The sequence below is a fragment of the Leiobunum rupestre genome, chromosome 7 (assembly GCF_980474605.1).
Source record: "Leiobunum rupestre chromosome 7, qqLeiRupe1.1.hap1, whole genome shotgun sequence".
Lineage (NCBI taxonomy): Eukaryota > Metazoa > Arthropoda > Arachnida > Opiliones > Sclerosomatidae > Leiobunum > Leiobunum rupestre.
The window spans coordinates 38,763,312-38,789,816 of NC_143390.1; the positions used below are offsets into that span (position 1 = coordinate 38,763,312).

Sequence of the window (26,505 nt, forward strand, 5' to 3'; positions counted from 1 at the left end):
AAGGCCCTGGACTTCTATCACTTCTGTGATGCCGCTTTCACTTCGTTTTCCATTCAACTTTCCCCTCATTTTAACCATTCATTGATATAATTACCCCCTGGGGGCAATTCTGTAAAAAATCGAATGGGAATTCGATCTCGATGTCCATGTCGAGATCGACTTCGACAATTTGCATTGATTCATGCTTATTCGAAATCTTTACCGAATACCATTCGTCGAGATCTCGAAGTTCGAAATCTAGTTTTCGATCGAAAATTGGATTTCGAATATTTACTGAATAGGCCCCCTGGACCGCTGCGCTTCCGCTTTTTCGTGGAAACGGTCGAAACCATGAAAACAAGCCCCAAAGGGCCAAAACCCGCCTCCCGCCCACGCCATTTTTTCCCGCGTAGTGCTTTAAAAAGGAGCCCAATTGGGCGAGAAAATAGCCCAACTGGCAACTCTGACCGCCACAGTGTCTGCTAGTTGGGATCAAGGTTCATAAATACGCTAATAAGGTGAGTTGGGATAATCTTTTATTTATCTAACTTGAAGCATAAACGGTCCGTGCTTGAAGGCTTATGTACAGCTTCATGTACAAGCGACATCTGTATGGAATGTTGGAAACTATTTCAAAACATTTTGCAAGTACTTCCAAGCTCCAGGGAGGGTAAACTTGTGACTTTTAAAATGAAACTCGTAAGTTATTGCAGCATTCGTTTTTAATTGATATTGTTTAATTATCGTACTATAAAATTTCAGTACTGTCTCAGTGGCCATCCGTCAAGACCATGTTCTGTTTTGAAGTTCAAAAACACAACTGTTATGTTAGACAGTGCATTAGATATGACTTCAGTATTATTTTTTCTTCCCCTTCCATTAGTACATAGGTAAGTAATCGTAATTTACCCAGAAATATTTATATTATATTTTTATTATTCCAGCCAAAGATTAGCCACTTTACCCACATGGACTCCTAGAGAATGTAAAGATCCCCATTTGGAAGGGGTACGCTCCTCGCAATATTCCTGTACGAAAATAAAATTACTAATTTAATTAAGTATTTAGGAATTAAGAGATTGTGCTGGCCACATTTTTGTTGACAGCCCTCCTGAATTTTGTTTACCAGAAGTAAATATTTCTTATTATTACCCTACAAGTAACGCTGTCTAATTTTGACACAAATTTCCAGAATGGCCTTGTTGATTTCTCCGAAGTTGATGTCATTTTAATATCTAATTATCAAAATATGCTAGCACTTCCTTACTTAACTGAGGGCACAGACTTTAAAGGAGTTGTTTACGCTACAGAACCAACCCTTCAGATAGCTAGGTTAATTTTTAATAAAATAAATCTTGTATATCACTAATTTTATGATTATTTTATAAATGAAATAGACAATTCATGGAGGAGCTTGTTCATTACATAGAAAGAACTCCTAAAGTGAAATTAGCAAGCCGATGGAAACAGGCTGACATTCTAAGGTGAAATAGGAAATATATTCTAATGTTTCAGCAGAGACCAAGTGCCTTCTTCATATGTTTAAGAAAACTATGAATAAGAGGTAAAAGAATTGCTCTGCTGAAGCAATGGTAAAAATTATTTCTGGTGTAAAACTGCTTAAACATCTTATTTAAATATCTGGTACTTAACTAACAATGTTTCAAGGATTCTGCCCCCTCCATTGTGCGATGCCATTAAACCACCATCTTGGAAGCATCTTTACACGATGAAAGAAGTCAATAGTAGTTTATCGAAAGTGAAGGTAGTGGGTTTTGCTGAAAATTTGGACATTTTTGGTAGCTTAAAAGTATCGCCACTCAGTTCAGGCTATTGTTTGGGAAGCTGTAATTGGATAATACAAAGTGACCATGAAAAGGTGATTATTCAACGTGATAAAGCTTTATTTAAATTAAAAATGGTATTGGAAGCCGATTTAGTGTTCAGCTTTTCAGTTCTCCAAACCAAACTGGCAATAGTTTAGTAAAATAATATCATATCATCAGTAATATGATAACCATTAGTATGGCACTCGAGTATACATCCTTCACAGTCATATCAAATTAAATTTGAAATTGAATATTTTGAATTGGCAGAATACATTTACTAATTCACAAATTGGTCCATGGGTGAAGAAAGGTGGTAGAAAGAAAAAAATTACATTTAAGAGTGTCATACTTATATGAATATTATAACTTTTGATAATACTAATATGCTATTCACACTAAATAGTTTGTTGGTACCCAAAAGTTTTATTATATTATAACCAGTTGAAATATTTTAGATTGGTTATGTATCAGCCTCATCTACTTTAACAACGCATCCTAGACCCATGGAGCATGCTTTTCTAAAATCAGCTGATGTTCTTATCTTAAGCAGTTTAACGCAAACCCCTCAATTTCACCCTGACAATATGTTAGCGGAGCTCTGCGTGGTTGTTGGTATAAACTAGTTTACATAAATTAAAACCCAATAAATAATATAAAAGTGTAAATATATCCAATGTAGCTCATACAGTAAGAAGTGGAGGAAATGTTCTGATACCTTGTTATCCTTCTGGGATCACGTATGATTTGTTCGAGTGTTTGGCTGGTCATTTGGAATCTACGGGAAATGCCATGGTTCCTATGTATTTCCTATCACCGGTCGCTGATCATTCATTAGCTTATTCCAATATTTTGGCTGAATGGTATCTGGCGAGTCCTCAGAAATTTCAAAAATTATAATTATTAATGCGTATTATACTTTAGGTTATCCGAAACGAAACAATCCAAAGTATATTTACCCGAAGAGCCATTTCCTCACGCCCAACTCGTTAAAAATGGCAGGCTCAAGCATTTTCCAGGAATCAAAGCGGAGAAATTTAGCAATGAATTCAGAACTCCTTGCATAGTGTTTGCGGGGCATCCTTCTCTTCGCTTTGGGGACGCTGTTCATTTTATGGAATTATGGGGAAACAACCATAACAACGTTACAATTTTTACTGGTATTTGGTATACACATAAAATGAAGTGATTTCGCAATAATTACCATTGTAATTTTTTTATAGAACCAGATTTTCCATACTTCGAAGCTATAGCTCCATTTCAGCCTTTAGCTATGAAGGTTTTGAATTACCCGATTGACACTAGTTTAAATTTTAATCAAGCTAATAAATTAATTCGAGAATTAAAACCTAGTAACTTGGTTATTCCGAGGCAGTATTTAAACCAAACACCTTTGCAACATATTCCTACAGATTCGTCCATAGAAGCGGTATTTGTATATTTTTTTTGTACCATATGTGACTTCAAATAATGTTATTTTTCCAAAATATCAAGGAATGCCCTATTCTAACATTTAAAAGAGGAGATGTTCTTGATATACCAATAAAAAGGAAATTTGAAAAAATTAAATTGGACCCTGAAGTAAAAGTGCTCTTACACTATTCACCTACGTATCATAGTAAAAGTTTTTTCCTTTTTCTCAGCTAGCAACTTTAGTGACCCCGACTGAAATAAAACCTGGTTTAAGCATAGCTACTGTAACCGGTTCTTTGGTTGCGAAGGACAATAAATATATCCTGAAAGTTAGTTTTGTCTCCAATAAAAGAAAAGAATCCTTAACTTGTTTTATTTTTTAGCCTCAAGTATTTAATCAAGGGGCTAAAAGGAAGCTAGAAGAACAAAATGGTTGTCCAATTCATTATGTGTGGGGATCTGTTGATATTAATCAATTTGTACAGAAATTAAATAAAGTAGAATACAATGTTTGGTTTTACAATGAAAAAAGATATATTTCAAAAATATTTTTTTTTACAGGCTGGAATTAAAGATGTGAAGGTGGAAGACCAGCCAAATGGATATATTATACATTTGGTAAGAATTAAATCTTGTTACAAGCTTGAAGTATTTTAGCTTTAAATATTCATCAGAACTCTTTCAGTCTCGGGAAGATATTCTCATCCAAGTTGATTCTCATCAAACTCACATTATTTGCGAAGGAGATTCTACACAAAGAGTATTGATAAGAGATATATTAGTTCAATGTTTGAATAAATTTTGAACTCTGTAACAATAAAAAAATTATTACTTTATTTAAAGTCTCTTTAATTACATAGCTGTAGGCACTACATAGACCATCACATTTTCATGATCTGTTGCGTGAACATATTCTATGTCATCCAGAATTATATGTTCTATAAAAAAATTAATTTAGTATAAAAACAAACTTAAAAATGAGACATATTACCTTCAGTAACTTCTTCAACAATTTCACTATGTGGAACAATATAAACTTGTCCAGTGTCAAAGTTTGTCTCGGTGTATATCTGACCATCCATATCTTTAACGCAAGTTTGTATTTGATAGTGGCAGTTTTCAGATTCATGCCCTTCAATAATTTGCCCATTTGCGCGCTGAAAAAAATGCTCTTCTGGATTTTGAGGAAGTTCTGAAGAATAAGTATGTTCAATGTTCTCGGCTGTAGAATTAACAGTAATAGCAGAAACTCTAATTGGAATTTGATTATCCACATAAATTTTGCTATTTGCTTTTTCCTCTAGTGCTGGTATTTGTTCCTCGCTTACTACATAAGTTTCTTCAATTGATTCAACTGCTAACTGTGCATTTTCTGTTGTATTGCTAACATTTAAATTATCTTGCGATTCGTTAGTGGGCAAAATGGATTCTTCCACTTCATTTAGACTAGTTTCCTTTCCTGAATGATCCCCAATTGTTAACTTCTCTTGCGCTTCTCCATCTGAGGAATCTTGAGAATTGTAAGATTCTTCATCTTCCGAATCACTTTCTTCAACCTCCCTCTTTGCTCTTTTTTGTTGGTATTCTTTCTTGACATCTGACTTTGCATGTACACCATACATTTGATTAACACAATCTTCTTTTTTCCAATCATTTTTTCGGTTAGGATGTTTTCTCCGGAGATGTCTTAATATAGATGGTTTAGCCTTGCAAATAACTCCGCAATATTTGCAACGATAGTTGTTGTCACCGTGGATTGTTCGAATATGTTTTGCCAAAAAATGAGCTTTAATAAATGCGCTTCCACAAGTTTGGCACTTGAACATCTTTCCCCTTTCGTGTATTATCTCGTGATTACGTAGAGCATCCCTGGAAGCAAAATCTTTGGGGCAGTATTGACAGTAATATCTTTTTTCTACATCGTGTACATCCAAATGTTTAGCCAAGTTGCCTTTCTGAGAAAATTTCTGTTGATAAAAAAAAAATTAATATTTTTACATTTTTCAAAAACATTATTTACAATAAATTTACCTTATCACATAAATGACAAGAAAATTTGAAAGTTCTTTCGTGCCACCTAATGTGTGGAGGAAGCGATTTAAGCTGCTTCATTAACTTTGGACAGTATGGGCATTTAACCTTGGGAGCACTGTGGATATCTCGATGGGTCATCATATCAGATTTGCGGAGGAATTTTTTATGGCATATATCACAACTGAAGTTCTTTTCCATATGGAGAAGGCTAATAGGAGAATACATTTCAGGTTTACTATATTTTATTAGAAAAAAAAATTAATTCTCACCGATGGAACCTAAGTTTTTGACTAGTTAAATAGTTAACACCACAAATATCACAAATGTGAGGTGTTTTTTTCAATTCCTCCAACTCTTTTTCATCCTAAAAATGCGACATATTAGTTCTATTGAAATTGAATTGAGTAAAAATTTCGTACAATAAGTGGTGGATTTATGTGATTTTGTTCCAAGCGATGGTTTTTCATTTCCAAGAAAGTAGAAAATGTTTCATTGCAAATTTTACACCTAAATTCCAGGTAGAAGCATTTGTGATTTGTTAAATCATGGTTATTTCTGAATTTATTCCCGCAAATTTGGCATTCATGGGGGTAAGAATGACTGTAATAGTGACGTCTATATTCCAACACATCTGTGAAATTCTAGAAAATAAATTGAAAGGAATTCTAAAATGTAAAGACTAAAATGCAGCTTTAAAAATACCTCGTGGCAATAGCTGCAATTAATACTTCCATCTTCATTCATTTTCTCAGATTCTGTCATACTGAAACGCCTTACATTTCGGGTTGAACATACAACAATGTGTTCCGTTAGAGATACCTTGGATCCAAGCCATCGCCCGCAATACTGGCATTCGTACTCTCCAGTATGCATTGGTACGTGAGATAAGTAAGTACTCCTTCGATGAAACTTTTTATCGCACACTTTACATTTATAAGGACCATTCTTGTTATCATGAAGTTCGTCCAATAAAATGGAATACTTTTTCTTTTTTTTACAGGAATGGTTCTTTAATTTGCTCTGGAAATAGAACTGTCTCCCGCAAGTCTCACAAGCAAATTTTGGTTCTGTCTTATGTTCGATTTCATGTTGGAGTAAGGTAGTTTTGGTTGAATAAGCTTTAGAACAATATCTGCAAAAAAATTGCTTCGGATTGGCAGGGCATTTGTGAAACTTTTCTATTATTTCTGACTTAAAAGCTCTTTGGCAGAGCCTACAGTAGAAATCAACGGTATGAGATCTCAAATGATAATGAATTCTGGCACGTCCCGAGTATTTCTTATGACACAAACTGCAAGTGAAGTTTTCATAACTGCTTTCCCCATCATCTTCTTCAAAATGGTTCTTTAAATGAAATGCCAAATCGACGCAGTCATCAAAATCAGTTTCACAAACTGAACAATTCCAAATCTTTATTTTAGGGTCAGCTTTAATGGCTTGTACACCAGATTTCTCCACAAGTTCTTTGGCTAACACTTTCTTTTCCTCTTCTTTTCTCTCTCTTTCGAGTTCTTTCAGACGCCGTTCTTTAATCTAATCAGAAGAAATTAAAGATCAAACAAAATTAAAGCTATATTATACATGGGTTGGAATTTATAAAACACATACTTGACTTTCCGACAATAAGGTTTTGGAAGCTTTATAAACTGTGACAACTGATTCCTTTATACGATGACGCATAGTAATTGGTTGTTTACGTACTGGAGGTAGTTCTTCCGGTGGTACAGGTACATATTTAGTCAGTCCATCATTTTCTACACTTCTTACAGGTACAAGACGTTGACTAGCTTGGTCATAGGCGTATTCAATACGACCACCAGTTGGTAACCTTTTGGATGGCAAAATTTTAACTTGTCTAGTAGTACAAGAAAGTGGTGATTTGATAGGCTCATCAACTGATTTTTGGTGATAGCTTTTACTTGTAGAGCTTTTTGGGAGAGGTGCTACGTTTAACGATGTTTCATTAATATTAACCATTTTAACTTTAGTAACTGGCTTTGGTGTGGTTTCAAGTTTAGTTTTGTCCAAAACACTGGCATCTTCAATTACTTCATCATTTGCGTGTTGTATTTTCACATTACTTGTCCTATTGACGATTACTAATTCAGGTTTTTCAGACTGAGGTACAACTGGATTAATTTTTCTTTTAATGGCTAAAAGAAGGCTTTCCAAATCCTCAACATTTTCGATGGATTGTGCTGTTACTTGATTACGGTTTTCCGATAAAAAACTATCATCATTTGCGGGATCATCTATGTCAGAGTTTGGACTTTGGTTTGGTGATGGAATACTTTGAACGGAAGTAATTTGCTCATTTTTATCTTCAGAAGGGAAATTTAAAATTAATTGCGAGTTATTTTCAACTAAATCATTGGGATCTTTGATATTCTCCCTATTTAGTGGCATAGTGGCGATGTGTTCACTTTCATTCTCCACATTTCTTAATCCTGGCTCTCCGATAAACTGAGCTTCAGTTTGATCTGATGTAATGGTTTCAATTTCGAGTGAAGTGCCCTGGTCGAATTGAGTTATACTGTGAACTGTCTCGGTGGACTCATTCATTGGTGACATCTTGCATAAATCTTTATTTTCTTGGTTTGGTTCTAAGTGAAGTGTGGTAAGGGACTCATCTGCTGTAGCGGTCTTATCCTCTACTAAGGTTATAGCTTCCAAAGTGGGACTTATCTCATTTATTGAAATCTTTCCATCATTCTTAACTTGTTCACAGGTATAAGAATGTTCTTTTCCTATTACATTTTCCACATTAGTAACTGCGGATTCAATGAAGGACTGAGGAGCATTTTCCTTTAAAGCATCACTTTCTTTCTGAGCTTTGACATAGATTACTAGAGTATTCCCTATTTTTTCAGCTAATATACTGGAGCTCTTTGCAAGTGGTGACTTTTCTTTGTCTAGTCTTTTGTCATCCTCTGTATCCATTTTTCTGTTAAATCTCTTCTCTTTAGTCGGGGCTTTTACAAAGGAAAATTTACTCTGTTCAGACTCATTTCGAATTTTCTGTTTGGCTTTTTTAATTGGAGTCTTAAAATCTGGTATTTTTGTTTTTCTTTCAGGTTCATCCTTACTGATTGTTGTTTTGACCTCAATATTAGATTTAGAAACTGTATTTTGTTTTCCACTTTTAGATTTTTTAATTATGTTGCTCACCGACTTATCCTTGAGTGATGATTTATTCAGAAAATCATCTAAAATTCTAGATTTCTTAGCCAAAGAAATGACATTTGTTATCTTTAGAGGTGGTTCCTTCATTTTCCTTTTCAAGGGTTTTTTTAAAGTTGTACTATCCAATTTCTCTAAAACAACCACAGCCTTTCTCCTTAACTTATCATCAATCTTTAAAGACCCTGCTAAGACACTTTTATTTTGCTTTCTGGATTGAAACCTGGTACGCATTGATCTTGCACTACTGTTAATTAAAGCAGTTTTATTTGGTTTCTCAATTTGAACCGGATTTTTTTCCTTTATCTTTTTGTTAGCTTTTTCCACAATATTATTTGATGCCTTATTTTTGATTTTATTTCTTCCTACTTTAATAATACTATCCGCAATTGGTTTTGGACTTGGACCAGAAGAAAAAAGGTTAGATGAAGTTACATTTCCAGGGCATAAAATGGAAAGATGATCCTTGGAGTCAATTTGGTTTTCGCTATCATCTCTACCAAAGCGTATACAAGAAGTGTTCTGATCAAGTGCGTGAATACCATTAGCGTCAAAATTCCTCATCCAATAATATTCTAAGATAATAAAATATTGACTCTTTATAACCATGAATTTACATCACAATGAAAGTATAATAGAAACTTTGCTGACCTATTCTCTTGCCATATGTATGGGAATATGATACAATTAATTCATCACCAGGGTGTAGTTCTTTGATTGAACAAAAGTATATGCTTTGATTAAGCTGATAGGCAACCATGTTATTTTGGTTATTAACATTTGAAAATGTCACCAAACTCATCCAGTTGCAAAGATTATAATTACTAGTATCCAACAATCGTGCCTCATAATCAGTTTCAAAAATCTTCAAATACCAAAAATTTAAATTAAACAAACCAACTTATTTCCTAAATACTATACCATGTATATGGTTGAGCTTTTTCCTAAATCAATCGAGACTTCAGGCGCTTCCAATGGGCCAAATTGAGTATTACAAGGTATCCTTTCTTTAGCCAGAACTGTAGGTTTGCTCAACCTACTCATCATTCTTAAATCCAGTATTTCAGGGAGTGTGAGTTTGGCTTTGGGAGGAATCGGTTTGTCACGAATTCTTTGACTGAGAGAAATAATATGACAAGCACTTGTTCGATGTGGTTGGCCACATAAAGAGCAATCTTTATTAAAATTGAAAACAAAACGCAAAAACTTAGATCCGAGAATGACTTAATACGTAATTAAAACGAGGTACCTTCATCAAAATCATTGTTTAAAACGAGACTCATGATTAATTGAGATCCGAGAGCAGTTAACGGAACCTAAGCTTTTTAACTTTACTCCAAGGCTTAGAGTTTTCTAACTCTCAGACTCGGTTGGATCCAAGGTTGGATAGATTTCCCAAAATTAGTTAATTTGAAGTCATTTAACTAAGATTTTTTAAATCGCATAAGAAACACAACGATATTTTTATTATTTTTTTATTGTTGTAAAAATTACACGAAAACCAGGAAAAGATCCTATCGTCCATCAAACGCGGAATTTACGAGTTAGGATTAAGAAGCAGACGACTTACGAACGATGATGTCAAATTTACGTCACTTATTACATGCGCTTTAGGTGCCATCTAGAAAATTAAGACTTTTAGAGGGAAACTTGAACAGAGTAAATAATATTAGGTGTGAAGAGTCGACTAGTCAGAGAAAACAAAAATAGTAAACAAACCTGCAAGCAATTTTGGGATTTTTGCAATGTGCAATCAAGCGCAAGAAATAATTACGTGATAAATTAATTATAAATTGCTAATATTAATATTTAAATAGCGAATTTTTTTATTAATCCAGAGTTTCGTAAACAACAAAATATTTAAAATTATTGTGTTTTGAAAGAAAATGTTCTTCGAAATGCCATTTCAGTGAAAAATGTTATTAGTTTAATCCACGAGGTTACTTTCAGTCTGAGTATCGTGGAGTGTGAGATTTCCCGGTCCAAAAATCCTAGTTTTCTCGGCAGCCGAGCTTGTCTCCCGGGTTTTTGCGGGGCCCCGAAGACGTCGCGGAAAAATTCTATTTTCCGATATTTTCCGACCCCGACGCGCAGGCGCGCTTTTCCGGCATTGATACAACAGGCGCGGGGAAAATCGGCTCCGAATTCGCGGATATCTAACTACGGTTTAGGCAGTTAATTCGTCTCGCTAGTAGGTTAATTTCTGGTACAGTTGATTTCCTTAACGTTTTAACGAAAGTTAACGCGAAATTTACGAAAATTCAGTCAACTTCTTCGGTGAAAAGAGGCAGCGTATATCGAGTCCGCGAAAATGGCGACCCAACCGTCCGCCTCGCGTAGGAAGGGAGGCAAACGACAAACGCCGTCGGAAAATCTCTCCGTACAAACTGTGGACCCGGAAGAACCGATCGCTAAAAAAGCTAAGGTTCCCGATGAAATTGGAAAAATTAAGATTAAAAAAGAAATTTTGGAAGGTACGTAGATGTTTATTAAGACTTCTTTTCTCGTAAGTCGGAAAATAGTGTCGGTTGTCTATCGAGACAAAGATGGGTGTTGGTCTCGGCGGTTTCCATTTTCCCCGGAACGGAGTAGGGGAAGGCACGGGTACGAGAGTTGACGCGGAGGCTGGCAGCAGCTCCAGGTTCTCCGCCCGGCTATTCGTCCCTTTCCCCTAGCTTCGTTGCTAAGCGTGCCGCGTGGCGCGACGGGCTGACGAACGGTAGGGGGGCCGGCCGTTTGCCCGTTGAAGTGGGGGAAGCTAAACACGACGAACACCATCGCTTGGATAGGCGTTCAGCCAAGCTTCCTTCTCTTCGTCCTTCGGCTGCACCGCGCACTACCGCGGCAAGCTGGCTAAGCATGGCCGCCCCGTTGGCAACGAACTCGCGTAGCTTACACCCGAACTCGCAAATCGATGCCCCCAAAAATATCTCCAGCGCTTGAACCCTGCGTTTCCACTACGGATGTTCCTGGGCGAAAGGCGTACGGCTCAAACCGGTTTCGCTGACGGCGAGAGAAACCGACGCGAGACGCGGCCTTATTACTGAAACGGTTACCATAAAAAACTCGGCAATATTTTGACAACGATTCTACCACGCTTACAAAATTTAATTAATCCTTCCTTACCACTAAAATAAATTTTTGGTATTTACCGCTATCCCCGGCGCGAAGTTTTCTACTTCGCCTACGACCGTAGAGCTCCTTCGCGTACTACGCCACGGCGCCGTCAGAGATCCGCCTAGGGTTTTTTAACCTCCAGGTTGTAAGTGAAATCAAATAACATAATTCTAAATTAAAACGTATAACAACGATATTGCGCCTTTTGAAAACGTCAAACATTTTTTTTAGATAATCCTCCCGTTACCCCACTTTTTCAGCGTCTAAAGCCGTCCCGAGCTTTCTTCGTAGCTTTTCCCCAAACGGAAATGCCGCAAAACTGACTCAAAAACTCGGGGACTGATCTGGCGGCCCCCTTTTCTTGAAGCGGCGTAGCGCGTTTCCCAAGCCAAAACTCGGGGCGATGACGAAAACGAACCGGCAACGACCGTCGAACTCTCGCGGAGGGGTGCGTGGCGGAGGTTACCACGAATCCGAAACGGCGCCTTTCGTTCGGCCTCTCGGCATTAATCGTTGGCTATGACGCCCCTCATCCCGACCCAGCTGGAGACGCGCGCGCGGAAAGAGAGAGGGGAAAGCTACTAGCTGCTCTCGGCGCTCCCTGTCCACGTCGGAGGTTCCGCCGGTACGGGTTAAGATCTAAAATGCACCCCGACACGATAGCCCAGAGGGCGCCGGGAGATGCTCCCCGCGACCAACATCGTCATCGTCACCGGTTACAATTGGGCTTCGTACCGGTGGCCTTCTCCGCCAGATGTTCCCTGGACCGTTGCGGCGGCAAACCCGGGACAGCGGCAGTCCGCCCTTCGGGGTCACTAAGCGCCCGACTACGATCGGACTCTGATTTAAATTCCACGAGTTCAAACGTTTTTTTTTTCAAATATTATAAAAAATAATATCAGTTGATATTCTATAAAATAAAATGCAATTATATAAGTCTACTGTTACCCTTTTACCCGTTGAGTCTGGCAATGTCTCGCGCAAAAACGTCATTTTGAGATCAAACAAATAATAAAAATAATTATATAATATAAATTTTAATCTAAATTAAACATTTCTAGATGGGTCCGATTCTCTCGCTCAGCACTCTGAAGCTTCTGTGGTCGCGGTTAAGCCCAAAAAGCGTAAATAACCGAGAAACCAAATTAATAACTTGGGCATCTAAATAATTTTAAAAATTCATATAGTGTTGGCATTTGATTGGACCACCGAGGATCTAAGCATTTTGATATCTAACATAGCAGCTTGTTTGCCCAAAAGTGACAATATTAAATATAGCACCCTAATTGAGAAACTTGACTGGGAAAAAGTCAGATTTTCAACATATTCAGGTTCAGAATGCAAAGAAAAGTGGACGCAAATCATGACAAGAGTAAATTCACTCATTCCAAAAAATAAAAAATACAAATAGTGTAAAATTTAAAAAAATAATTTGAAAAAATTCTAGTTAAGAAGATTTCGTACATTAACGGATATGGTTATTGATGCTAAAGAATGGTTGAAACACCCATGGGCATCTTATAGCAATTCCAAAAAACAAGTTGGTTCCTAACAACTAATAATAATAATAAACTGGACATTGACACATTACAAAGCACAAATAAACCTTTTTCTTATCTAGAAACATCCAGATTTGCCAAAAAAACCACTGACACCGTACTTCAGATATTTTTTGGAAAAGCGTGAAAAATATAGCAGGGAGCACCCTGATTTATCCATGACAGACTTAGCTAAAATTTTGTCCAAAAAGTTCCAACAACTTCCTGACAAGAAAAAAGTACTAAAAAGAATATTTGAGAATGTTGTTAAAAAAATTTACAAAATAAATTTTGGTTTTTTAATAGCAAAAGTACAAAGACAGCTACGAAAGAGAAAATGAAACTTACAAAGAAACACTCGAGAAATTCAAGTACGATTAACTATATAAGTCCCTGAAAGAAATATTCCGAACTAATACAAACTATTTTTGAAGGAAAGAGCATCCGGAAGAATTCCCAGCCCCAGAATCCAGAAACTCAGCTTCCAGTAGCAACGCTCTTCACCCGCCTCAAGAAGGGCCCGCCAAACCAATGACTCCCTATCAACTATTCCAAATGGATAGACTTAAGCGTCCAGAATACAATCAATTGGATAAAAAGGAGGCAACGGAAAGAATCAGGAAGCAATGGAACGCTCTCTCAGATGGAAAGCGAATTAAATGGATCAGGAAATCTGTTCAAGAAGAACACCGCTACGAGGTAAATAGCGAGTTTGGAAGATCAAACTGCAAATATTGGGAAGGTAAAATTTAATTTGGTTGCTTTATTAGGCTGAGCTTTTGCAATATCAGGAGGTGCACCCAGAATTTAAACCAGAACAAATAAAGCCAGTCTTGAGCAAAGCGGAGAAAGAGCTGAAAGATCGCTACGATGGCAAACCTGAAAGACCTCCTAAGTAATAACTCTTAACTTCCAATGCGGTTTTTGAAAAGTTAATTTGTTGGTTTGTTTTTGGCAAAATAGTTCTGGATACAGCTTATTTTCAAAAATTATGTTGAGGGAACTTAAAGACGTTCCATCCAAAGAGAAAATGGCAGAAATTTCAAAGAGGTGGAAAATTCTGAGTGACAGTGACAGGTTGGAGTACAATAAACAAGCCCAAAAAGTACGTAATTTCTCCCTTTTTGGAAATGGCGCAACTAACGCTCCGTTTTTTTTTAAGGCTAATCAGAAATACAAGGAAAAGTATCAAGTCTATTTAAATAGTTTAGTCACAGAGGACCGTCAGAAATTAGAGGGTGAACTGGCCCTTAAGAACAAGAAAAAAACTCCAGTCCAGCAAATAGTGGTTACTGAGAAAGTTGAGAAAAAAATCAGCCTTCCTGTAGCCATTCCTACACCCGCTATTCAGCCTAATGGAATCATGCCTAAATCCGCTGTACTTTCAAGCCGCCAAAAGAAAGGCATCACCCCGCTTTTGTTTTATCAACAAGAGAAATTCAACGCTTACCAACAAAAAAATCCCAACTTGTCCAAAACTGAAATAATGAGATTGATATCCAAAGATTTTAATGATTTACCGGAGAAAAAGAAGGATAAATACAAGAAATTGGTTGAAGAAGCTAAAAACCTAACAGAATCTGGCGTTACTGCGCCTGCACCAGTTGCCAGAAAGTAATAACTCTTATCGATACCAATTACATCATTAAGATGTTAACAAAATACTTTTGTCATTCTTTATAGGGAAACGGTTGAATCTTCTAATAAGCGTAAGCTATTCAAAGGGGAACCCAAAAAGCCGCCACAGAGTGGATACGGCGTATTCTCTACTGAAATGTTAAGCATTTTAACTAATATCGACCCAAAACTGAGAATGGCTGAAATAGCCAAAAGGTGGAGAAGTATGGCAGAACCAGAGAAAGAAAAATATAAAAAGAAAGCCCAAGACATGCTCAAGAAATACAATAAAGATCTACATAAATTTTTAAGCGTAAGCTTTAATCTAGCTTTTTCACTCAATGAGGTAAATTATAACCACGCTCATCTTTTAGAATCTTCCCGAGGAAGATCTTAAAGAGTACTATAAATTGAGAGCTAAGGGAGCCAAAAAAGGAACCAAGCTGGCTCTGACTGGCGCCGCAACCAAACCAGTAAAAGAAGAGGTAAAAACGCTACTAAAACAATATCAAAAGTAGAGAAAGTCATTTCATTTTACCATTTGATGACTCTTGTAGAAAAAGTCAGATTCCGACAGTTCCGATGGTGATGATGATGATTCTTCGGATGGATCTGATGATCCATCTGGTGACGGTTCTGGATCTGGATCAGAAGAATCGGCGAGTGACTCTGATGACGACGACGATGACTCTGATGATGACAAAAAGGTAATTAATAAGAGTTATTTACGAAAGGAAATAATGCGAAAGCTTACCTATCTCGTTGATCATTTTCTCCATCGTTTAGGAGGAAAAAAATGACAGCAGTTCAGGTGAAAGTGGCAGTGATAGTGATTCGGGCAGTGGAAGTAGCGATGACAGCGGTAGTGACTCTGATTCTGACAGCGAAGAAGAATAAATAGTAACTAGTGCCTATACAATGGTTAAAGAATGTGGCCTTAAAACCAATTTAGTTATAAAGAAAAACAAGGTGCTCTTTTAAGAAAAAAATATAACCATCAGGAAAATTTTAAAGCAACAAAATAGATTTTATAAGGGTTAATAAAAAATTAATTTGGGGCTACTTTCAGCAAAAAAATTTTAAATATTGAAGAAAAAAAACCCATCACATTCCTAAGCCTCCTGTTGGCATTTCTAATAATCAGGATCATAAATAAGTAGTGCCTAAAAGACGGGAATTCCTCATGTTATATACAGTACAGTTTTGACAAGTATCCCATTTTGATCACCTTAACCTAATACCATCTTGTAATTTTAATTAAACATTTAAAATGTTTTTATTTAGAATAAACTAAATTGAAGTGTAACGGGATAACATCGGTGTTAATTATTTAAGGTCATCTTTATCATTTAAATTCAACTCCCGTTGTCGCGGGTGTTTTTAATTTGATTTGTTTGAATTATAATATCATGGTAATGATATATTTTATGTACTTTTTTAATAAGTATATTACCTGTGTAAATAAAACAAATTCGAAATAAACCTAAGATTGTAATATTTTTTGCAAAAGTAAAACACAATTTTAAGGAAACTAATAGTATTTAATATTTTTGATAAATCCCCAAACATAATTGTTATTCGTAACATATGAAATAAGTAAGCCTTAATAATCAATTTTCAAAGAACAAATTTTTCCCCAAAGGAACGGGGTTAGGAAGATCCAAAAGTACTTGGGTGGTAAAGGGCTTAAAATAGTTTTTTTTACCATAAAATACATATGGCTTACTAAATAAAAATAATAAAACACAAGATATACTGCTTATGTTCTTTTTTTTATTATTTGGGCCGAGGAAAAGTAATCCCACAGGATGAAGGCGATATAATGATTTCATAATTTTCATCTCCCAATTCTTTAGTTTAAATAACAGCGACTAACACTGATTTTTTTTAATTACCGAGGAGCAAAGAGATATCAACTTTTTAAATCCTTCGCTTTTTTCCAAAATGTGTTTAAAATTAAAAATTACTTACATTGTACAAGTTAATAGTGAAAGGCAACTGCGTAATTACTTCGAAGCTTAAGATACAGTTACAAAGCGTTTAATTGTAGAAATTAGTTAAGCTTTTGGAATAATTATGTGAAAAAATTTACAAATAAACACATTTATGGCTGGTCCAAATCTCTTTTCTTACTCCTTTATTTACCCAACCAAGATTAATTCTTGGATTCATAAATGTTTTACTAGTTATAGTACTTAACTTACAGAAGGCTGTAATTTACAATTCATGGCTACACAAATAAGTCCTGCTTTTTGAATGGCGAATAAAATATTTACTATTTTTAATATACCGATATTTCAATTTCAAAATACAATTGATATATTCCTAAAATATGTCACTTTCCCTAAATTCGTATTAAGGAAATTCTCATCAGTTCTAAGAGACGCGGAGATGCAAAAATAGATTTATCAATTGTATATTGCCATGGAAATTAGTTACAAGTACAGGTTTTAGAAGAAAATAACTAAAGCTCTCAAATTATACAAAATTACTAATGAATTGTTACAGGCAAAATAAAGAAATGAAATTATGAATGGGGTGAAAACTATGTCAGAGCTTAAACTTCACAAACTCATTAGTCAACTTGGTAATAAAATGTTGCGCTATTGGGCATCCTGACTTCCATCTCTCAACGTTACTTTTAGGCCACAAGAAACAATTACAATACCCCTATTTATAATGGACCTTTTATCAGGGGAAGGTTGGTTCAATTAGATGACCTAATGACTGAATTTCCTTGGATTAATTTTTTTGTCAACAATAACCACTTTTCAAAAACTTTTGAGATTTACATAACAAGGGATGACATTTAAAACAGAATCTACTGCTTTCTGTCAAAAAAGCACCAACAAACCACCTTTTTTTCATTTGCAGAGTCCATAATTTTTTAAAAACTAAATTAAAGGGCTTTATGAAAAAGAGTTTCCTTTTTTTAAAGTTCCGGATATATGTTTTAAACTGAAACAGTTTCTGTATGGGGTTAAAAAAATAAAAATTTACTATTATTAATCAGAAGAGGGTTGTTTTCCTTACTTCCACATTATCTTTTTTAAACACTCAGATTTAATTATTCCACATTGCACGGACGGTCAAAGTTTCTCAACTAAACACCTGCGCTGGACAATAAACAAGGAAGAGAAGATAAAGTAATTAAAGAATTTTTTCAAGTCCGATTTATACAATAACCCTTCAATATTTTACGCTATTTCTTGGGTTTATATTAATTTTTTTAAGTTCCTGCCTAAGTTTGTGTTATTTTACGTTCATTTTGCCCAGCAATTTTTTTAAGTTTCTTTTACTTATTAATTGAAGTTCCATTTTGTATTTTTTTTTTTCTAAATCAGGTCTGTATTATAGAAAAGAAGTTCTGTTATCCCGCAATTTGCACTCAATCTTTTTTTTTATTATCCGAAATTAAAAACAAAGTGTTTTGGAATAGGATATATCTTTTTTCTAGGTACGTTAACCGAGAAGTGTACAGTTGACGGTAAGTTGGTGTTGGTGCCAACCTGACCTCTGACAACGCAAAAAGCGAAATTCCGTTTTAACTATATCACACGCAGAAAAAATAACGGAACGCGTGCACATTTTTAAAATTGCGATTCATTCTTGCACTTCACGCATTTTGTTTAATTTGAAGATCTAGTTATATTTATAATTGATTCACAAGTAATCGTAGGGGGCTCAAAAATTAAAAAAAAAATCACGCTTTTTAACCATTATTATTTTACGAGTTCCCAAAATAAACCAAGATGCCAAGATAATAATAGTAGTAGTAGAGAGAAATCCAACCTAACGCACATACACACACTTTAAGACTTGATTTGAATTAAATCAAGTGAGCCAAAAATGCATAAAACCGCATTGACGATTTAAGATGACGAAATGATACGAGGCATAGAAAGAAAATCAAAAGGGGAAAGGGAGTACTATGACAGCTTAATATGGTGGTTGAAACTGTTCCACATGATGCTGCTAACTACACAGAGAAACTGGTTAAAAATGGTTTCAGAGAGAAAAATTTTGGTTTTAATTTTTTTTTTGACGAAGCGAGAATATGCCACAAATATCTGTCACTTTAACAAGAAAAACCATTGAAAGTTTAATCGTATTCATTTATCACTCCTTTGAAAATGGTCATACCTAAGCAATGAAAAGAGTGAGAGTTAAAACTTGAAGGGGGGGCTACCCAAAAATTAGCCACTTAAAACTAGTAAAACTTACTCTTCACATCTGTAGTTAGCATAAAGAAAATCAGTGGAAATTGGCTAATCCTAAGACACAAAAATTTTTAAATTAAAATATATATTTGTTAACATGTGTTATTTTATAGGATTACTACGAAGCTAAATTCCCAAAAAGGGGCAGTCGCAAATTTTTACTTTTCTTTTGTACATTTTACTTGCAAAAACTTCAGCTTTAAATTCAGTCATTTAGCTACCATAACTTTGAAAATTACATATTATTTAAGGTATAAAGTACTCTTAATTAAAAATTACACAGTTCAAATAATGTACCACCATATGTAAATAAAAAAAGGTCTTACCTTTCGCTGTTCATCTTCTTCTTGTCTTTTCTCGTAGTGCAGAAAATCATCAAAAATGGAGGTGGTGTGGCGGTAATTGTGGATAATTTTAAGGACTTGCTTTCCTTTCTCAGGTGGAACTTCTTGGGTATCTCGCGAATTAGTCACCGGCTTATTCTCGTTGTTCTCTAGTCGGATGTGGCGCAAATGAGAATTGGGCACGTCTTTAACGTAGACCCATTTCACTTTAAATTGACCCTTCCACTTGTCCTGTGCCCAAACATTCGAGGAGGAGTTGTAGTCCACCGCGGACACCATCTGGGCCATACCGCAAAAGTGACCCGACCCATTTACACTGAACAGCAAGTACAAAGGCCCCTTACCCTCGCGCTCCCTGAATGCAGTGTCCAGCCTTTTGTTTCCATGTTCGGTCGAGCACCAAATGGAATACTTTATTGACCGGTGGATGTCATCTTCCGAATAAGACTTGATAATAAAAAATCTTGCATTTTTAGGATTAGGATCAAAGTCCTTAGGATTGTAGTTATTCTCCATTCTAAGCTTGTCCAAAACCGGATGAGCGGGAAATCCCCCGTCACCACCACTACCTCCGCTTCCACCTTGGTTAGACTGATTCAAAGCCACTTGCTGCTGCTGTTGTTGTTGAGACGAATTTCCATTGTAGCCAGAATTATTGCCACCTCCACCTCTTCCACCCCGAGGAGCACCCCAAGGTGCTGACCTTGACTGAGAAGACGGTGGCGCTGATCCCATTTTATTGTTACCTCCTCCACCGCTATTGCCTCCTCCTCCCCCACTATTTCCATTTTTGCTCTCCCAAGTGCCAATGTCCATACTGGCGGAATTGTGTTTACCCGGAAGCATAGGAGCGGGAGGAATAGATTTTGGTTTCATTTTGGGTTGCGGTTTAGCTGGTTGACTCGCGATAGAAGCCCATGTCATTTTTTTAGACCCCACTGGTTGTCCAGATACATTTCCCTGTCCAGAGTTACTTAAAGATAAACTATCCACCGCCGGTGATACAAACTTCTTGGCTATTTGGTGATCGGCCATAATGCTACCAGAGCCCGGCGCCACTCCTGGTTTAGAATAAGTGTCCTTGACAAACTGAGAATCGTTCTTATGATCATTCAATGACAGTCCACCCATTCCTTGTTCCACGTGTTTTAACGCTCCGCGATCCATGGCTTGGTCGTAAGAATCTCTATAATAATCATCATAGTGATTTCCGTGGGTGGCTGGTTTACGAGCCCCCATGCTCGAATTACCCCACGCTGAATAATCCCCACTGGTACCAGGAAAAAAGTTAAATCCTTGGTTGTATCCGCCAAAACTATTCTGACTAAACATGCCGTCCATATAATGGGAGTGTTGTTCTCCACCACCCATTTGTCCGCCGTATCCGCTGAGAAACGTCATGGGATCGCCTCCATTACTCCAGGCCCCTTCCCCAATTCCTTGGTTTAAGTACGGAAATGACATGGAAGCGTAGTAACTTGGCATATAAGGATCGGCCATGCTGGATGTTGACATTGGAGGATTGTATGGCTATTGGAGGAAAAATTCAATGTTGCCATGTTTAGAATTTACAAGCTTAGAACAAGAGAGCGCAAAAAGCCAAAGCTATTCTTTCATTTCAAACTATACAATTTATAATTTATCTTTAATCACGCTATGTACTAAACTATTTGTAATTTTAAAACACTTTATTATTAATTTAACAATTAGAAAGAAATGAATAATATTTAAAAAAAAATTATTTGCTAGTGCTAATAACACACAAAAGAGTATAAAATTTTACATACAGTGTTCAGTCCTACCTGATGAGGTTGGTTACGCCAGGAATCAAAATCTTCATCTTTCACCATATCCTTAGGGCCATTGGACACTAAAAAGAAAAATTTAATTAATAACACAAATCCTTCAATCTAAAAAACATCAATGTCTAGCAATTGCAAATATGTTTTAGATAACAATCAATAATCAGATTTAATTTGTAGAGCATGGAGATATAAGATATATACATACAATTTTGTAGAGTTATATGGAAACGTTTCGAACTCAAAAATGCCAAATTGTTATTACTGATAGAAACTGAATTCATAAGTAAAGCTTGTGACAATATTATATGTACTTTGAACAAATCTTCATCATCACTTGTTATAGTCACCAATTTATTACAAAGCTGTTTGCAAGAACCAAAAAGGTCAACTAATTTTAAACTGACTTTGCCATTCAAATCTATCCATGTTTTTGATAACATTTACATTTCTAAAAGTTTTAAGAATTCCCTTAAGGTATCGCCATACCTTAAATATTAGAGAATTTCCTGTAGCACTAGAAATTATCTAAAACATTGCGCTTGCTCACAATTTAATTACTTGCTCCCTTTAATAAAAGTGTATTGGAATGGCAAAACAAGACAACAAGGGGAAAACCCAAAATTTGAGACAATTATGAATACGAAACATTCAAAGTCTCACTGCATATATTCTTTAATATTATTGTAGTCAAAGACCGGGATTTAAGTAATTCTTTTAGCAGTATCAAAAACTCCCAATAGACAAAAGGGGCAATTGTTGTTGTGTTCACATGGATCCTTTTTTCTGGTACATGATAGAGATAATGCAAGCCTTAATGTTTCGAGATCAATAATTTAATTATTCTAGCCTTGTAGGTTTATTTTCAACAAGGCTTAATGGCAGATATACATAGTAAGCAACTCTTAGGGAAGGATTTTCTTGGAAAAGGTCTGGCTGTTGCTGCTGTAGATCCAAACAAAGGCTTAAAATGTGGCCAAAATTAGGCCTAGGTAAACGGGTTGACCTTATGGATTAAAATTTTCGTTATACCTGAGCTTCCTTGGCCTTTCATGCGCTGCATTTCCCGTTAATTCGAATGTGAATGAAAATCAATTAATTAACAAACAGTACAATAAGTGACTTTTTAGTCAATTCCGTGCGCGATCGGCGGTTCACTTGCTAAGACTAGGCTACACCACTAGGCCCAAGTTCAAAGAGACGAAGAAGCCATCTTGAAAAGAAAGATTACTGCAAAACAAATCCGTTTATTATCATTCCACTGATGTTAAATCGCACAAACTTTTCTTTTTTCGGTTCACAATGCACTTAAATAACTCACACGACTAGTAAAGTTGTTAATTTCAAGGTTAATTAATTGAAATTAGTAAATGTCCTTTCACAGTCCAATTTTCACACCACGGAAACGACGAAACAATGGCGGCTTCGCAATAAACAAGGCTGCCAGAGACAAAACGTTTTTGAAATCAAAATTTTTCAAAACCGCCAAACGCTGAGTTTCTCAATAATTTTTCATGTAAAGCACAAAAAGTTTAATCGCAAATTTGTTTTATTTTGAGGGCAGGGAAATAAAATCATTTTCTTTTGCTATCTTGATCATGAGATCATAACACAAGAAATGTTCAAATAATTCTTAGTTTATGCCTCTATTTTCCTTTTCAGACGTTCGCAAGATCGACCATAAAAAGGACAGGGTCCTAAATGATTTTAAATAAAATTACAAGCGCAGTCTAATTGAAATACCAATTGAAAATTTAAAATAATACTCCAAAATTTTAATACAGGAACTTTATATTTTTTTCTGTACAGAAAAAGTAGGATATAAATACATTTGTGCTTTGTTTAACGTTAATGTTATGCCTTTGGAATCGAAAGGCAAAAATCATTAATCCACTTTGCGCTTTTTTAAATATGAGGAATATATTCAAAAACCAAGGAAAATCTATCTATCATAGTTCTTCCTTACAAAAACAACGTTTTTGTCTATAGAGTGTTGTCGTCTGATACGATTTTTAAAACTTGTAACGTCACAGCTGTAGTGTTAATAGTGGCCGCCATGACAGTTACCGTTTTTTATCAATAGGCAAATTACAATGGTGACGTCGCAGGGTTTCAGACGACAACACTCTATTAGCCGGCCAAATAATTTAAAAAATAAATAAATAAATGGAGTAACACAGTTCCCCTGGTGGCAGAAATGGTAAATTATGTGATCCATCATAAATTTAATATCTTATATTCCATTTAACATTTGATTTTTATCAAAAATAACCTTAAGACGCTTAATGCTTTCTGGCTTTGTGGAACAGAATAGATGTTTCTATAAAATAAAATGAATAAAAAGTAAAAAAAATTAATGTTAGATCACAAGACACAGCTTTAATTGTATATTATTTATTTATTTATTTGAATACATACACGTTACTTTATAGAAAGGACAATATTATTTACCGAGACATTTTATGTTCTGATCTATTCAGAAGGCATCATTTAAAACTAATCTATTCATTATAACACACGCAAACTAAAATACATTTGAACTTTTTAAAATATTTAGTTAAAAGTTTATAAAGAAACAGAAAATAAAAAGTCGCAAAATTTCACAGTGTTTAACAAAACCGGCGAGATGGCAAGCAAATTACATAGCAAGGTCACGTGACTAAAATACCGGGCCATGACTTTTCAAAATTGGTGAAGTCTAATAAAAACATTTCAAATATAAAATCCAAATAGTTCTATTTTATGTAATTACAGTTAAGGATTTGCTGCTTGTATAACCAAAAAAACTTTAAACTTAATTTTTCATGATCTTTGGATCACAAGGGAAACCGAAGGGTCGGACATTTACCAAAATCCCGTACACTTTGTCCAAAATCACAAAATCTTTTAACTCTCTCTATGGTAAATTATCATTGAAATCCCAAAACCACTTCAAAAAGTAATGATATCATCGCCAAAATCTCTACGTAATCCCGAAATCCCATACAAAATAATGGCAAATGTCCGACCCCTCGAGGGAAACGCACCTTTTGATATATAAAACTCTTTTAGTGCCATCTATTTGTTGTTATTTGAAACTAGCCACTTTAAAACTCGTGGACCAATCAATTCGAAACACGATTTTCTGCTTGTCAATTTTTAAGCCTCTTTACTTTCTCATTTTAAATCAGAAAGTTACTTTCGCGAACGTAGTATGAAATTTGAACGTTGAAAGAATATATTAAGAATGGGGAATAGATATTTATCCGGTTAGATTTAAAGTTCTATTTCAAAACTAAATGGACAAAATAAGCAGCAGTTTTTCTTTTCAGTTTTAACAATATTAACGTTTGTCTGTGGCGTATTTACTTTATACAGTGGAAAGTCCGATGTCATTGACTTAAACCCAACAACTTTCAATTCTAGAGTACTAGACAGTGATGAAATTTGGATAGTCGAGTTTTACGCACCATGGTATGAGTGAATAAATTAATCTTTGAAGTTTATCTTACAAAATGCAAATTTTTCAGGTGTGGTCATTGCAAATCATTGGCACCAGAGTATTCAAAAGCAGCTACCGCTTTAAAAGTATTATGGAAAATAATAACGTTGCAAACAATATGATAACTTTTATTTAAATTTTAAGGGTGTTGTAAAAGTTGGTGGGGTGAATGCAGATGAACACCAATCTTTAAGTGGACAGTATGGTGTTCGGGGTTTCCCCACTATCAAAATATTTGGTCTCAATAAAAACAATCCTACGGATTATAATGGTCCTAGAAATGCTCAAGGAATTGTAGACTCTGCTTTAAAAGAATTGAAAAAATTAGTAGATGGTCGTCTAGGTGGTAGAACGGGAGGCAGTAGTGGAGGCAAAAAAGTTGGTATTTCAAGAATACTGCCAAAGATTCCTAATTTATCGCAAATTTTATTATTTTTCGTTTTAGTCCGATGGTAAAGATGTAGTTGAACTAACAGATTCTAACTTCAAAGAATTAGTTTTGGAAAGCAAAGATATGTGGCTTATTGAATTCTATGCACCATGGTGCGGGCATTGTCAAAAACTAGCCCCTCATTGGGCCGAGGCCGCTACCGAATTGAAAGGAAAAGTTAAACTAGGGGCCTTGGATTCTACAGTCCACACTATTATGAGCTCAAAATACAAAATTCAAGGGTTTCCCACTATAAAATATTTCCCAGCGGGACCTAAAGAGGAGGCTGAAGAATATGATGGTGGCCGGACTGCCGGTGATATTGTCAACTGGGCCTTAGAAAAATCATCCAGTTCAGCTCCTCCACCCGAAGTTCTAGAAGTGAGTATTCTTGCCTTGGACTAAATTGACGTAGAATCACAATTTCTAATCTGGGGAAAAAACCCTTTTAGATCACAAATGAGAATGTTGTAAAAGAATCTTGCGAAAATAACCAATTATGCATTATAAGCATATTGCCGCAACTATTGGACTGCCAATCAGAATGCCGTAACAAATATATTGATATGTTAAAACAACTGGGTGATAAGTTTAAACGTAATAGATGGGGTTGGATTTGGGCGCAAGCTATAGCTCAACCAGAATTGGAAGAATCCTTGGAGATTGGAGGATTTGGGTATCCCGTAAGTTTCAGAATCTTTATATAAAAACCCTCCCAAAAGATAACCTTGAAATTGTATCTTTTACAGGCAATGGCTGTTCTAAACTTTAGAAAAATGAAATATAGTCTTTTAAGAGGTTCATTCAGTTACGATGGAATTAACGAATTTCTAAAGTAAATCTGAGGAAACCCCAAAATGTTTTAGAAAAGAGTGTAACTTTTTGTTTGCTGATATTTAGGACCGTTGCAATGGGCAGAGGGTCTAGCATGACTGTCAGGGGTGCTAAAATGCCAAATATCCAAACCTCCGAAAAATGGGATGGAAAAGATGAAGAGGTATATTGTCTTAAATTACAACCAATTTCCATAATTTAAACAATTTTTTTATTCCTCTTTATAGTTACCACCGGAAGAAGATATTGATCTTAGCGATGTTGATTTAGATGATACTACGACACGTGTCGAGCTTTGATAGAAATGATAGAGCAATTTTTAAATATAATTATTTAAAAGGATTGAAATAAACAGGGCTCTATTTTTCTTACCCATTTGTACTTTATCATTAGCGTTTAAGCTCCCTTATATGTCTGGTCACGAATGTATAGGCTTCCACAAGGCTTTTCTACATATTCAGACTAACACGTAGGAAAGCCTCGTTCATTGTCAGACATGTGGAGCTAAAACACTAAAACTATTCCAGTCAGCCATTTTCATATCTGAAAAATAAAGTCCTTTAATTTCATCCAACCTTTCTGGAATGAGTGTAAAATAATTAAACCATTTTTAAACTAACAATTTTTTAATTGATTTTATAAAGTTGAAAGGGACACCATATATACACATGGCAAGCATTTTCTTTATGT

General features: G+C 35.5%; 5 protein-coding genes across 11 annotated transcripts; 3 read left to right on the forward strand and 2 right to left on the reverse strand.

The window, feature by feature from the left end:
- Positions 1 to 556: 556 nt before the first annotated feature.
- On the forward strand, positions 557 to 4,048 carry IntS9 (integrator complex subunit 9). 4 transcript variants are annotated; one of them, XM_090180532.1, is made up of 16 exons: positions 557 to 678; positions 742 to 869; positions 924 to 987; positions 1,048 to 1,110; positions 1,172 to 1,311; positions 1,377 to 1,463; positions 1,648 to 1,858; positions 2,264 to 2,420; positions 2,488 to 2,668; positions 2,730 to 2,965; positions 3,029 to 3,234; positions 3,300 to 3,386; positions 3,449 to 3,547; positions 3,602 to 3,715; positions 3,780 to 3,836; positions 3,904 to 4,048. In XM_090180532.1, exons 1-16 carry the CDS (start codon positions 592 to 594, stop codon positions 4,021 to 4,023), a joined length of 2,037 nt encoding a protein of 678 aa, XP_090036658.1. In that variant the 5' UTR covers positions 557 to 591; the 3' UTR covers positions 4,024 to 4,048. The 4 variants fall into 4 exon arrangements, 3 of the variants coding, with proteins under 3 accessions (XP_090036658.1, XP_090036660.1, XP_090036659.1); XM_090180534.1 differs by having other exon boundaries at positions 1,648 to 1,744; XM_090180533.1 differs by having other exon boundaries at positions 3,893 to 4,006.
- LOC149936239 (uncharacterized) lies at positions 3,894 to 9,950 on the reverse strand. The gene is made up of 11 exons (XM_090180531.1): positions 9,682 to 9,950; positions 9,354 to 9,607; positions 9,084 to 9,297; positions 6,861 to 9,007; positions 5,955 to 6,785; positions 5,672 to 5,893; positions 5,522 to 5,616; positions 5,250 to 5,460; positions 4,210 to 5,185; positions 4,051 to 4,156; positions 3,894 to 3,967 (listed from the first exon to the last, which is right to left on the reverse strand). The coding sequence occupies exons 1-10, from the start codon at positions 9,713 to 9,715 to the stop codon at positions 4,071 to 4,073; spliced, it is 5,070 nt and encodes a 1,689-aa protein (XP_090036657.1). The 5' UTR covers positions 9,716 to 9,950; the 3' UTR covers positions 3,894 to 3,967; positions 4,051 to 4,070.
- Positions 9,951 to 10,397: 447 nt separating this feature from the next.
- Positions 10,398 to 16,177, forward strand: LOC149936240 (nucleolar transcription factor 1-B-like). 2 transcript variants are annotated; one of them, XM_090180827.1, is made up of 14 exons: positions 10,398 to 10,906; positions 12,611 to 12,673; positions 12,737 to 12,921; positions 12,997 to 13,089; positions 13,171 to 13,326; positions 13,394 to 13,458; positions 13,522 to 13,786; positions 13,858 to 13,982; positions 14,051 to 14,192; positions 14,250 to 14,701; positions 14,771 to 15,017; positions 15,079 to 15,189; positions 15,262 to 15,411; positions 15,491 to 16,177. In XM_090180827.1, the coding sequence occupies exons 1-14, from the start codon at positions 10,744 to 10,746 to the stop codon at positions 15,599 to 15,601; spliced, it is 2,328 nt and encodes a 775-aa protein (XP_090036953.1). In that variant the 5' UTR covers positions 10,398 to 10,743; the 3' UTR covers positions 15,602 to 16,177. The 2 variants fall into 2 exon arrangements, with proteins under 2 accessions (XP_090036953.1, XP_090036954.1); XM_090180828.1 differs by having other exon boundaries at positions 10,401 to 10,906; positions 15,494 to 16,175.
- Positions 16,178 to 16,457: 280 nt separating this feature from the next.
- Ythdf (YTH domain-containing family protein) lies at positions 16,458 to 22,537 on the reverse strand. Of its 3 annotated transcripts, XM_090180541.1 has the most exons (6): positions 22,392 to 22,532; positions 22,103 to 22,300; positions 21,056 to 21,138; positions 19,251 to 20,798; positions 18,929 to 18,978; positions 16,458 to 18,847 (listed from the first exon to the last, which is right to left on the reverse strand). In XM_090180541.1, exons 2-5 carry the CDS (start codon positions 22,131 to 22,133, stop codon positions 18,973 to 18,975), a joined length of 1,668 nt encoding a protein of 555 aa, XP_090036667.1. In that variant the 5' UTR covers positions 22,134 to 22,300; positions 22,392 to 22,532; the 3' UTR covers positions 16,458 to 18,847; positions 18,929 to 18,972. The 3 variants fall into 3 exon arrangements, with proteins under 3 accessions (XP_090036667.1, XP_090036668.1, XP_090036666.1); XM_090180542.1 differs by having other exon boundaries at positions 21,071 to 21,138; positions 22,103 to 22,537; XM_090180540.1 differs by having other exon boundaries at positions 22,103 to 22,536.
- A 1,638-nt stretch (positions 22,538 to 24,175) lies between these two features.
- CaBP1 (Protein disulfide-isomerase A6 homolog CaBP1) lies at positions 24,176 to 26,437 on the forward strand. The gene is made up of 9 exons (XM_090181124.1): positions 24,176 to 24,318; positions 24,382 to 24,523; positions 24,580 to 24,637; positions 24,696 to 24,929; positions 24,997 to 25,362; positions 25,434 to 25,664; positions 25,731 to 25,816; positions 25,882 to 25,978; positions 26,043 to 26,437. Exons 1-9 carry the CDS (start codon positions 24,297 to 24,299, stop codon positions 26,112 to 26,114), a joined length of 1,308 nt encoding a protein of 435 aa, XP_090037250.1. The 5' UTR covers positions 24,176 to 24,296; the 3' UTR covers positions 26,115 to 26,437.
- The last annotated feature ends 68 nt before the right edge of the window (positions 26,438 to 26,505 follow it).

What these genes read in the sequence shown, in the direction of transcription:
- CaBP1 (XM_090181124.1), top strand. Translation starts at nt 24,297, where the DNA reads ATGGGGAATAGATATTTATCCG. An exon ending in GGGGAATAGATATTTATCCG is followed by an intron (nt 24,319 to 24,381) that starts GTTAGATTTAAA and finishes TTTTCTTTTCAG; the next exon opens with TTTTAACAATATTAACGTTT. An exon ending in CTCCACCCGAAGTTCTAGAA is followed by an intron (nt 25,363 to 25,433) that starts GTGAGTATTCTT and finishes AAACCCTTTTAG; the next exon opens with ATCACAAATGAGAATGTTGT.
- LOC149936240 (XM_090180827.1), top strand. Translation starts at nt 10,744, where the DNA reads ATGGCGACCCAACCGTCCGCCTCGCGTAGGAAGGGAGGCAAACGACAA. An exon ending in CGCGGTTAAGCCCAAAAAGC is followed by an intron (nt 12,674 to 12,736) that starts GTAAATAACCGA and finishes AAATTCATATAG; the next exon opens with TGTTGGCATTTGATTGGACC. An exon ending in GGACGCAAATCATGACAAGA is followed by an intron (nt 12,922 to 12,996) that starts GTAAATTCACTC and finishes AAAAAATTCTAG; the next exon opens with TTAAGAAGATTTCGTACATT.
- Ythdf (XM_090180540.1), bottom strand. Translation starts at nt 22,133, where the DNA reads ATGCAGCGCATGAAAGGCCAAGGAAGCTCAG. An exon ending in GAAAGGCCAAGGAAGCTCAG is followed by an intron (nt 21,139 to 22,102) that starts GTATAACGAAAA and finishes TTTTCTTTTTAG; the next exon opens with TGTCCAATGGCCCTAAGGAT. An exon ending in ATCAGGTAGGACTGAACACT is followed by an intron (nt 20,799 to 21,055) that starts GTATGTAAAATT and finishes TTCCTCCAATAG; the next exon opens with CCATACAATCCTCCAATGTC.
- IntS9 (XM_090180532.1), top strand. Translation starts at nt 592, where the DNA reads ATGGAATGTTGGAAACTATTTCAAAACATTTTGCAAGTACTTCCAAGC. An exon ending in CCAACCCTTCAGATAGCTAG is followed by an intron (nt 1,312 to 1,376) that starts GTTAATTTTTAA and finishes TAAATGAAATAG; the next exon opens with ACAATTCATGGAGGAGCTTG. An exon ending in CAACGTTACAATTTTTACTG is followed by an intron (nt 2,966 to 3,028) that starts GTATTTGGTATA and finishes ATTTTTTTATAG; the next exon opens with AACCAGATTTTCCATACTTC.
- LOC149936239 (XM_090180531.1), bottom strand. Translation starts at nt 9,715, where the DNA reads ATGAGTCTCGTTTTAAACAATGATTTTGATGAAG. An exon ending in CCTTATTGTCGGAAAGTCAA is followed by an intron (nt 6,786 to 6,860) that starts GTATGTGTTTTA and finishes TCTTCTGATTAG; the next exon opens with ATTAAAGAACGGCGTCTGAA. An exon ending in CAAAAACTTAGGTTCCATCG is followed by an intron (nt 5,461 to 5,521) that starts GTGAGAATTAAT and finishes TTCTCCTATTAG; the next exon opens with CCTTCTCCATATGGAAAAGA.